Below are 12,182 nucleotides of genomic sequence, written 5' to 3'. Positions count from 1 at the left end.
TCTATTGCTGTGCTCTCCTAAATGGAGTCAGCAGGTTGTACTTGCATGTACATATGCATATATGTAACAGCAGTCAAAGAAGAGTTCATGAAAATGGGATAGAATGTGGAGGTGGCATGGGGTGAAATGTGGGAAGAGTTGGGGGGCTGAGGAAAGGGTAGAAATGATGCAAACACAGAACTCAGGCGTGAAATTTTCAAAATACAATAAATAAATGCAAAAAAAAAGAAATTACTGTATTTTACAGTGCATTTCAAGTGGTAGACTCCATGGAGTTAAGTTTTTATTGATTCTTTGTGGATTTCACCTCATGGGGTCAAATCCCTCTCATCTCGTTTTTGTAAAATAATTACTAAAGACCCAGTGATGTGGATTCTCCTCTGCATGCTGTGAATATGATTAATAAAGACCCAGTGATGTGGGAGTCCCCTCTGCATGCTGTGAATATGCTTTGTTAGCATTGACTAATGAATAAGACTGTTTCGGCCAATGGCTTAACAAAGTAAAACCAGGCAGAAAATCTGAACAGAGTTATATAAAGAGAGTATGGGGCGGGGGGTCAAGGAGACACCATGTAGCTGCCAAATGAGTAATCTACTGGCACCGGTAAACCACAACCTAGTGGCAATGCACAGATTAATAGAAAGGAGTTAATTCAAGATGTAAGAGCAGCTAGAAATATGTCCGAGTCATTGGCCAAACAGTGTTGCAATTAATATAGTTTCTGTGTGATTATTCAGGTCTGGGCAGCTGGAAAAGCAAGAGCAGGCTCTGCCTACAACGCAGAGACAGATATTGGGGTTCAAGCTGAAGATCATAAAAACAAAGGAGCCAAGCCCCTTGAGAGTTCTTACCTCTACCGAGGCTCAGACAAAGGGGTGATCCTGTCTTCAATGTGACTACAGACTGCAATGAGCTCTTGTCTCCTCTTCCCTTATATACCTCTCTCTGTCCAGCTATATCACTCCTGTCTCTACCTCCCTAATGCTAGGATAAAAGGTGTGTGATCCCAAGTGCTGGGAGCTTTGTTTGAGCTCTGTTTCTCTTTTTAGACAGATTCAATCTCGTGTAGCCCAGGGTGGCCTTCAGTCCTGGGATTAAAGGTGTGTGCCACCACTCTGTGGCTTAGTCCAGCACTCTGATCTTCAGGCAAGCTTTATTTATCAAAACACAAATAAACACTATACCCTGTCCTTTTGTATCTGCCCTCTGCCCTTGCAACCTCCATCCCCCCGCCACACACACACCCAAAAATAAAATTAAATTAAAAGAAAAATCTTATCATAAAAGCTGTATCTCTCATTAACACCCTAGGTTAGGTTCTTTGCATGGTGGTAATACACATACTTTCTGCTAACAGCAGTTCTACAACCACAGACTGGCGCTCTTCATGGCAAGCTTCCATTGGAGGATAGTGGGCATAAAGCCGAGCTTCCTTTGTCCTCAGTGCTCACACCTTAGTAAAAACCAGAAACCACGATCACACAGACCTGTGTTAGAAAAACCTCAAAATTGGGATCTCAGCACATATGAAGCTGAAGCCAGAGACACTTGCCCTGGGCTAAATAGCTTATGTTAAAACATACAAAAAAAATAGTAAATTTTTGAAACTTCTGTGATTTCTTAGCTCGGTTGCCCATTGTCATTCCAAGCTACTTTGGATCTGCTCCTGATTTCCAGTGGCAGTTCATGGCGACCAGGTGCTTTAACTTCTCTTAGTAGCAAGTACTTACCTGCCTCTGCAGTATCAGGCCAACGTGTAGTATTTCCTGTTGTGTAATGTCAAAATTTATCCAGAAAACCTGTCTCAGTCCTTGTTACTTACCTTGTAGAATGATTTCTTGAGAATGGCATAATACAAATTACTGAATTTAGCATACTTTAAATCCTAGCTCAGTAGACTCATGAGTAGAGTATTTCTCTTTTCCACTCGGCAGCTCTAATAACGCTGTCTGTCTAACTGTGCTTCCATCCCTCTGTGTATGCTTAGGGACACCACGGAAAGGCAAAAATGGAGCAAAGTGCCTTTTTGTGAAGGAGGAAGAAACAATTTGTCAAAGTCTTTGTTTGTTTGTTTTAGCTATAGACTTCAACGTGGCAACTATCTTAAAGAACCCAAAAGCACACACCACCTCCGTGCTCAAGGAGGAATCAACAACGTCAAAAGTAGCGGCAAAGGTGTGCCCCGTACTGTAAGAGCTTTCCTTGTTCCGTTTTCAGTGTCATTAAAATTGCCCAGATTCACACAGTCATTCTGGCCAGCACATTCTCAAACACATGTTTTAGAAACACTTAATGTTCAGATATTTATTAGGAGATATGAATCTTAAATTTAAATGTTCTATTTTCTCCTGACAAGGCCACCATCTCTAGTGAAATTTCTTAAAGAACAAAAAGGATAGCATTTATCTTCTCTTCTGGACAGTTCTTGGCAGTGGTTTCTCCTGGGGTTGACACACAATGATAAGGTCTAGGGCGTGGGCAGTGGCTGCCCTGTCTTCCCTTCTTAGGTGTGGCCCTGGAGGAGCTGACTCTGTAGATGCTGTTTGCTCGCGGACAGCTTAGGTCCTCTGTGGGGTTTTGTCTGTTTGTTTGCTTGCTTTGTTTTTAAACGAAATAAGAAGAGATAGTTTATTCTGGAGCCATTTTGAGTGACATGGCATAAGAACACAGCTTTAGGTTTCCCCAAATTCCAAGTTCTATTGTGAAATAAGTTTCATGAAGTTTTATAGTTTTATAGAGCAAAGAAAGTCATAAATTAAGGTGAGTTTAAAATGCAGTGACTGGCACCTCAGAGAGTGGTTACAATGAGATGGGGGAAGATTTTTCCAGAGGCCCCAAAGCGCTGTCTAATCGCATCCTTAGCTCTGGGGTGGGTGGACTTTAGTGGTCTGCTAAGTTAATAGGTTCCAAAAGGATTTTATCTAGTAATCACAACATATAATAATTAACATGGAGCTAGGCAGCTATGGCTGTTCGGACGGCTAAAGCTAGCCTGAGATAATGAACCTAAGCTAGTTACCCCACCCAACCCTAACATTCCAGTCTCCCACACTCCTGAAGTTCCAATTAATCAGCCTGTCTTCTGCAGACACAGCTTCTGTGCAGGACTTTCATCCACGGTTCTCCCTGTTGGACCAGCATCACACTTGGCACAGGCAGGGGCCTCATGCTATTTATTAAATATTATAAGGGCCCTTGTTCCTATAATCTGCTGTAGATGAGGCTGAATAGTAGGCAGGACAGCACTCTTCAGGAGAGAGAGATAGTTGGTCAAAGCTGTCAAGAAAACACTCAGATTTCTATCTGAAGTCCTCGGGGTCCTTTATGGGGGCCTTACAGAGAGAGATGCCTCAGATGACACTGTGTTGCTTTAGGTAAGATTAGATAAGGTTGTTGGCTTAAAATTCTAAATTTGATCTTTATTTTATACTAGTCATATTTTAAATCTGTTACAGTCTTTTTCATCAAAGTTTTAGTTTATCTTATCGGGTCTGACCATTATTCAGGAGTGGAAACTGTGCCCGTATAAAATTGATTTTCTCAATTTCAGCTTTCCTGTATTTCCTGGTCTTTAATAATCTAATCTAATGAAATCTCCTCCTACTTTAAATATTTAGTAAGTTTTTAGGTCACAAATTGAAATCCGTGGGAGTTTATCTGGGCAGACAATGTTGTCATAGCATTCTTTTTAATGGCTATATTGCCAAATGGAAAAGCAGAAGGAAGGTAATGGAAACTACTCATCTACTCTTCAACAAGCCCTAGGGAAGGGGAGGATTCTCAGAGGCCACCAGAGAAGCACAGCTAGAAGGAAGGCAATTTTCTACGCCATTGGCTCTGTCCGGTTGCGTATCTTTGGCTGCTGCTCGGAAAGGTCAAGCCGTAGATTAGATGACTCATTAGTAAAGTTTATTACAGTTGCAGAATCCCAAGACCTGCAGCTTCCCGGTTAGACTTGTGCTTGGATCTGGAACGTCTTAAAAGGCTCCTATGCTGAAGGCTTGTTTCCCAACTGGGTTGCTGCTAGAGGTTGTGGGGAATAGTGAGTGGTGGGAGGTGAAGTAGGTCACTGGGAAGGTAACTTCCAGGAGTTCTCTCTCTCTCTCTCTCTCCCTCCCTCCCTCCCTCCCTCCCTCTCCTTTCTTCCTGTTCTTCAGACTGAATGGAATCTCAGCCTTGTCATTTCAACAAAAGGCTAAAGGTAAAGCATGATGTCAAACAAAATAAGTCAGACGTGAACAGACAAATGTTGCCTATTTTCCCTCGTACATGGAATCTCGGTTTAAACATGAATGTGTATTTATACATCTATATAGTACATGAAAGTGGAAGGGGCTATAAGGGAAGAAGGAGGAGGTGTAAAGAAGGAAATAGGGTAGAACAAGCAGAACTAACAGAGAAGGAAGAAAAAAATTCCACTTTCAAGTAGGAGTGTGTGTGTGTGCGCTCACGTGGGTGTGTGTGATGGGGTAGCAGAAGAGGGACTATTGAGGTGTAACTTGGAGAGAGCCTGGATATGATAGTGAAGAGTGAATATAAGCAAGATACAATAATATTCGTCATAATGAAACCAATTATCTCTTGATAACTAATATATTAGTAATAGATGATGATGGATGGAGGGATGGAGGGATGGATAAAATTAGAAAACAGCATCCTGAAAGAACATTGTTGCAAACACTTTAGCCTAAGAAGCTGGTAAATCCCCTTCATTAAGAAGGGACTGGAGAGATTGCTCAGTGGTTAGGAGCACTGGTTGCTCTTGCAGAGAACCTGGGGTTCAGCTTTCAACACCCACATGGTGGCTCACAACCATCTACAACTCCAGTTCCAGGGGATCTAACACTGCCTTCTGGCCTCTCCTGGCACTGCACACATAGTGCAGGCAAAACCCTCAGAGACATGAAAATGATGTTGGTTTTTTTTAAAAAAAAAAAAAAAGAAGAAAGAAAGAAAGAAAAAAAAAGGATGTTTTATAGGATTACCTTTTATGTGTTTCGATACACCCAATGGGAATTTTCTTCATATATACTGTGTAGGCTTATTTACAGTTCTTCAAGAAGAGAAAAGGGATAACTAAACTTGTGCTTTCTTCTTCCTCCCACAGTCCCACTACAGGAGCTTTGGTCCTGAGTTTCACCGCATTCTCTTTAATTTTGGAGGTCAGAGCCCGCTAATTTTGTACTATCTTAAGATGCACGAGACAGGTGGTATTTCTGTCACTCATAACAAAAAGGGAAGTAAATTCACCAACATACTCCGAGAGCCATATCCTTCCTAAACTCGACTTCAAAACAATCGGTTTCTAAGGCACTGGAAACGGCTGACCTTCTGTCCCAGCTTTTAAGTGTGTTTTCACTGGCACTTTATGTAGCATTTGCTTAAGCCTTGTTTACTTCTGTAGCATGTCTAGCTTCACTGTTCTCTCTTTTAGCATCAAGAGTGTGCTCTACCTTGTAAGCAAAGCAAAGGAAACACGAAGTCCTGCCCTCCAACATGGTCATGCCGAGTCCCCTCCCAAAAGGGCAAGTCTGTCTTGCCACTTTGTTGCTCCGTGCTAGTTCAGGCATTTGTCATAATCGTTGGTCGTTGGATTCCCATTCCCCAAAGAGGGTCTTATGAATGCTTTACTTGTGGATACTTTGTACACGTGAAAAATACCCATCATGGTTCAGGGTTCACCGTAGACACAGAGGAACCCTAACTGGGTCTAGTGCAGACCTTCCCTCTCATATGATTTTTCTTCACGATATCTATTTCTGTCTTTAAAAACAAAAGGTTACACTCTACAAATCCTTGGTAGCCAGATGCCCCGACTGAACTCTGGTCTCCATCTGTACTCTCCTCTGACGTGGGAGCAGCAGATCCTTGTGCTCAGGTGACTTGTTAACAGCACAGCACATCACTGCTTTCCTCTTAAGTAATAAGAAAATTTATAAATTCTGTCACCTATTTAAATTACATTAATATGCATGAATGGAGCAGTAGCTTAAAACCACTCCTTAAAAGAAACCATAGGGTGGTGATAATAATGCAACATAAATATAAATATAGCTTATAAAAGTCTAAATGTAAGGTTTCAAAGACAAGGAAGTGACAAAACTGTAATCTGTCTGTTGCCTGCTGGAGCTCCTTCTCACTCATGCTAAGGGATGAACTCAGAGATGACCAGGTCCATCCTGCCATAAGACAAAATGTTAAAAGTAAAACCTAACCAGAAAGTGATTGGTTACTCTACTAGTCTGAGTTCTCTAAAGGAACAGAACTGATAGAATGAATTATAAATTGATTTAATGAAGAAAGTATTAATTATTAATAAAAATATCAATGAGCAGACAATGCATGAGTATATTAATAATAAACTGATAAAGGGGATTTATTAGTGTGGCTCACAGGCTGTGGTACCGGTAGTCCGCAGTGGCTGCCTCCCAGTGGAAAGGCCAAGAACGGGATAGTTGTGGTCCACGAGACTGGCTATCTCAGCCGTACCAGTCTGTCTGCTGCTGGAGTTGCTGCGGATTTCCAGAGAGCTGCTGGTCTTCAGTCTGTGTTAGAATCCCACAGAATAGGTTCTAACACCAGGGGGTGTGGGGTCAGAACACAACTTTCAGAAGTTGCTGTGGGACTGTAGGTTCTGGAAACCAAACTCAGGTCGTCAGGCTTCTGCGCAAATTCACGCCCTGAGTCACCTGGTCGTTCCCTTAGCAACACGCTTTTCAGAGGGATGTTACCGAGAGACCAGTCTCTTGCGGTGAGCTGAGGGAGTCTCACCTGCAGTCTCTCTCATTTATCTTTGTCTTTACCCTTTCCTGAGCTTTCTGCTTCCACCCCTCCCCTCATTCTAGATTCTAATCTGGCTACTTATTTTCCAGATATTTCAACTCCTGCTCACTAAGTGTCTGAGTCTACCTTCTTACCTGGGTGTGCCTTCAGTTACCCAAGTCCAGGGTCCAAGCTATTTCTTGCAGACACCTAACATTGGGAGAAAACCTATTACATTCTGGGCAGTATGTTGTATGCTGGGGATATGGCTACAGTCCACCTTCAGCCTGCCCACATTGTAAATTTTACCAGGTCCCCTGAGGAGACGGCCATTTTATGGCCACCCTCACATGCCACCTTTAGCACTTCCTAGTCTCTCTCCTCGGTTTCTCAGAGCTGCTGCTCACTGGCCTCTGAGGATGGCAGCATGATCAGATTCCGCAAAGCAGGCTTTGTATGCACAGAAATAACAGAATCCCCAGAAAGTGGGTTTTCCCCATTTCCTGAGGCATCAGGACTGTATTTGACACATAGATGAAGTGCAGAGTGTTGAGCCAGGGGACCTTGATCAGGGTACCTTATCCTGAGAGAAGAGGGAAAGGGGGTCTCCAGGTTGCCTTTCCACAGAACTAGCTCTTCTGGGATGCTGGCTGCTTCCGCATCATTGTGTGCAAGAATATTTGTCTACGTGATCCAGTCTCCAGATGATCTGAGCAAATGTCACCAGTGAGACCAAGAGACTGGGGAGAGAATGAAGCAACAAGACATGGAGAAGACTGGAGAGGTTCTGAGGGAAAGCCTTGTCTGTGTTTCTCTGGTGACTTTCCAGGGACACAGTGGCAGACTGGACATAGCTCTGCTTCTTGCCTAGTGCAGAAGAAAAGATCATGAAAGCATCATCAGATAAAGGAGGGCGAAGTATTTTAATCTCGCTCTTGGTAAGAATGCGTTTCATTCTATTTTTAGATGACTTTTACTTGAAGCTATTCTTCGCTCCCTGGGGGGGGCTAAATCTCTTTCAGAAAACTTCCAGTTAAAAGTGGAGGATGAGGACTTTTGAAGTGGAAATTGTTTTTTAAGAACACACATAACAAAAGGGTTTTGTCCTGTGAGGCCGAGTGCAGGCATGTGCGCCACAGGTATTCTGCAGCCAGCTGAAGCCAGAAGTAATTAGGAAAATGTCAGTATTTAGGAAATGGTCCTTTCTTGTTACAAACTCAGTTTAAGTTACATTTTTTTCTTTTCTTTTTTTTTCTTGTTTAAAAAAAGTGCAAACACCACAACTAGCCAACTTGTTATTACTCTAACAGTAAAATGCAAGAATACGGTTGCTTTAGGTGATTAGGTTGGGCCTCTGACTTCTCAGCCAAACTTCAGATTTTGGAGTAATAAACCTATTACTGTATAGGGTGTAGGAACAGGAGAGAAACTACCAGCATGGCCGCTCTGTTAGGGGTCAGGTTTTTATTGTGGGTTAGATATCCAGAGACAAAATATCCAGAGGCATTTGGAATAGTCCAGAGCAGAGAGAAAAGAAAACAGACTAGGCACAGGCAGGACTGCGGGAAGCCGGGGAGAGGGAGAGGTGGTGGAGAGAGCAGGAGATGTACGGAGAGAGATGGGCAAGAGTGAGATCAGAGAACAGAAGATAGAATAGAGAGCACCTGGACAAATCATGCGGATTGCAGGAGGAAGAGAGCTGGGGAAGGGAAAACCTGCTGCACAAGTTCCTGGGGTATGCTGGCTTTTATCAAACCACCAGAAATCCTAGTCCAGGTGCCTGGAGGGCCTGAGACCTAACAGCTGCAGTGACTCTCAGTGTCTCCATGGAGAAAATAAGAGTGAACAGGAGAAATTCGCATCCTGGAAACGTAGTAATAGTTTCAGTATGCGTTTTTAATTCAAGAAATTAAATAAAATGGCTGAATATGGTGGTACATGCCTATAATCTTAGGACAGGGAAGGCAGAGGCAGGGGCGTCAATACAGGTTTCAGGTCAGTCAGAGTTAATCAGAGAAAAGAAAAATGGAAAAGAAAGGAACGGATAGATTGATTCTCAATTTTCTGAGACTGTTTTTAGCTATCTAAAGTTTTTTTTTGTTTTCGATATGAAGTTGAATATTGTTCTTTCTAGGTCTGTGAAGAATTATGTTGAGATTTTGATGGGGATTGCATCAAATCCATAGACTGTTTTATGATTGCCATTTTACTATGTTAACCCTATCCAAGAGCATGGAAGATCTTTCCACTTTCTGATATCTTCTTGAATTTCTTTCTTCAAAGACATAAAGTTCTTGTCATACAGGTCTTTCACTTGTTTGGTTAGTGTTACCCCAAGATATTTTATATTACTTGTGGCTATTGTAAAGGGTGATGTTTCTCGGATTTCTCTCTCAGCCTGTTTATTATTTGTATATAGGACTACTACTGGCTTTTTTTTTTTTTAGATAATCTTGTATCCTATCACATTACTGAAGATGTTTATCAACTGTAGGTGTTCCCTTGTAGAATTTTGGGGTCACTTATGTATACTATCATAACATATGTAAATAGCAAAAGTTTGACTTCTTCCTTTCTAATTTGTATCCCCTTAATCTCCTTTTGTTGAGTTATTGCTCTGGCTAGTGCTTTAAGTACTATATTGAATAGATATGAAGAGAGTGGACAACCTTGTCTTGTTCCTGATTTCAGTGGAATCGCTTTGAGTTTCTCTCCATTTAATTTGATGTTGGCTGTTGACTTGCTGTATATTGCCTTTATTATGCTTAGATATGTTCCTTATATCCTTGAAATCTTCAGGACCTTTATCATGAAGAGATGTTGGATTTTGTCCAAGGCTTTTTCAGCATCTGGTGAGATGATCATGTGTGTTTTTTTTTTCCTTTCAGTTTTTTATTTGGTAGATTGACAGATCTTTGTATCCATCCCTGTATCTCTGGGATGAAGCCTGCTTGATCATGGTGGGTGATTTTTTTAATGTGTTCTTAGATTCTGCTTGCCAATATTTTCTTGAGTATTTTTGCATCAATGTTCAAGAGGAAAATTGGTCTGTAATTCTCTCTCTTTGTTGCATATTTGTGTGGTTTGTGTATCAGGGTAGCTATAGCCTCATAAAAATAGTTTGGCAATGTCCCTTCTGTTCCTATTGCGTAGAAAAGTTTGAGAAGTGTTAGTATTAGCTCTTCTTTGAAATTCTGGTAGAATCCGTCCCTGGGCTTTTTTTGGTTGGGAGACTTTTAATGACTGTTTCTATTTCCTTAGGGGTTATAGGTCTATTTAAATTGTTTATCTGGCCTTGATTTAACTTTGGTATGTGGTACCTATCTAGAAAATTGTCCGTTTCTTTTAGACTTTCCAATTTTGTAAAGTATAGGTTTTGAAGTATGACCTAATAATTCTCTGGATTTCCTCAGTCTCTGTTGTTATATGTCCCCTTTTCATTTTTGATTTTGTTAATTTGGATATTCTGTCTCTGCCTTTTAGTTAGTTTGGATAAGGGTTTGTCTATCTTGTTGATTTTCTCAAAGAACCAGCTCTTTGTTTCATTGATTCTTTTTATTATTCTCTTTGTTTCTATTTTATTGATTTCAGTCCTCAGTTTAATTGTTTTCTGTCATCAACTGCTCCTGGGTGAGTTTGCTTCCCTTTTGTTCTAGAGCCTTCAGGTATGCTGTTAAGTTGCTAGTGTGAGATTTCTCTAGATTCTCTATGTAGGCACTCAGTGCTATGAACTTTCCTGTTTACACTGTTTCCATTGTGTCCCATAAGTTTGGGTATGCTGATCATTCATTTTCATTAAATTCTAGGGAGTCTTTAATTTCTTTCTGTTTCTTCCTTGACAAAGTGGTGATTCAGTTAAGTGTTCAGTTTCCATGAGTTTGTAGGTTTTCTGTAATTTGTGTTGTTGTTGAATCCTAACTTTAAGCTACGGTGGTCTGATAAGAAACAGGGGATTATTTCCGTTTCTTTTTTTAATCTGTTGAGATTAGCTTTGTGATCGAGTATGTGGTCAGTTTTAGAGAAATTTCCATGAGGTGCTGAGAAGAAGGTGCATTCTTTTGTGGTTGGGTAAAATGTTCTGTAGATATTTGTTAAGTCCCTTTGAGTCATAACATCTGTTAGTTTCCTTATTTCTCTGTTAAGTTTCTGTCTGGCAGACCTGTCCATTGGTGGGAGTGGAGTGTTGAAGTCTTCCACTATTAATGTATGACTTTAATGTGTGATTTAAGCTTTAGCACTGTTTCTTTTACAAATGTGGGTGCCCTTGTTTTAGGGACGTAAATGTTCAGAATTGATACTTCATCCAGTGATGATTATGAAATGTCCTTCTTCATCTCTTTCGATTAATTTCAGTTTGAAATCTATTTTGTTAGATATTAGGATAGCTACACCAGCTTTCTTCTTAAGTCCATTTGATTGTAAAATCTTTTCCCAACCCTTTACTCAGAGGTAATGTCTGTCTTTGAAGTTGAGAAGTGTTTCTTATATGCAGCAGAATGATGGATTCTAGTTTTGTATTCATTTTGTAAGCCTGTGTCTTTTTATATGCAAATTGAGTCCATTGATATTAAGAGATATTAATGACCAATGATTGTTAGTTCCTGTTAATTTTTTATTCCATTGGTGGTGGTGATAGTGTGTGTGTATGTGTGTTTCTCTTCTTTGGGATCTGCAAGTGTGAGATTATCTATCTATTGCCTGTGTTTTCTTGGGTACAGCTAACTTCCTAGGGTTGGAGTTTTCCTTCTAGTACTTTCTCTAGGGCAGGATTTGTAGATAGGTAATGTTTGGAGATGGTTTTGTCACAGACTATCTTGTTGTCTCCATCTACAGCAATTGAAAAATTTGCTGGGTATAGTAGTCTGGACTGGCATCTGTGGTCTCTTAGTGTCTGCAAAAGTCTATCCAGGACCTTCTGGCTTTCAGAGTCTCCACTGAGAAGTTAGGTATGATTCTTATGGGTCTGCCTTTATATGTTACTTGGCTTCTTTCCTTTGGAGCTCTTAATATTTGTTCTTTATTTTGTATGTTTAGTGTTTTGATTATTATGTGGCTAGGGGACTTTTTCTGGTACAGTCAATTTGTTGTTCTCTAAGCTTCTATACCTTCATAGGCATGCCCTTCTTTAGTTTGGGAAAGTTTTTCTCTATGATTTTGTTGAATATATTTTCTGTGCCTTTGAGCTGGAATTTTTCTCCTATCCTTATTATTTGTACATTTGGCCTGTTCATGGTGTCCCAGATTTCCTGGATGTTTTGTACTAAGAATTTGTTGAATTTTATGGTTTTTGACCTATGACTCTATTTCCTCTATCATATCTTCAATGCCTGAGATTGTCTCTTCCATCTCTTACATTCTGTTGGTTATATTTGCCAGATAACCAACAGAATGTAAGAGATGTTTGTTTACCCAGATTT

General features: G+C 40.6%; 1 protein-coding gene across 1 annotated transcript in view; it reads left to right on the top strand.

The window, feature by feature from the left end:
- Positions 1-12,182, top strand: part of Fam227b (family with sequence similarity 227 member B) — a 157,055-nt gene that overhangs the window by 132,245 nt on the left and 12,628 nt on the right. The window contains exons 14-15 of the mRNA XM_041678864.1: positions 2,087-2,187; positions 5,111-5,273. Of these exons, the coding sequence (XP_041534798.1) occupies positions 2,087-2,187; positions 5,111-5,273 (264 nt within the window). The remainder of the gene's footprint in view (positions 1-2,086; positions 2,188-5,110; positions 5,274-12,182) is intronic.

The sequence above is a fragment of the Microtus oregoni genome, unplaced genomic scaffold (genome assembly GCF_018167655.1).
Source record: "Microtus oregoni isolate MIOR12 unplaced genomic scaffold, Mior012 000031F_ref0000149, whole genome shotgun sequence".
Classification (NCBI taxonomy): Eukaryota; Metazoa; Chordata; class Mammalia; order Rodentia; family Cricetidae; genus Microtus; species Microtus oregoni.
This window is presented reverse-complemented; position numbering and strand designations above follow the sequence as displayed.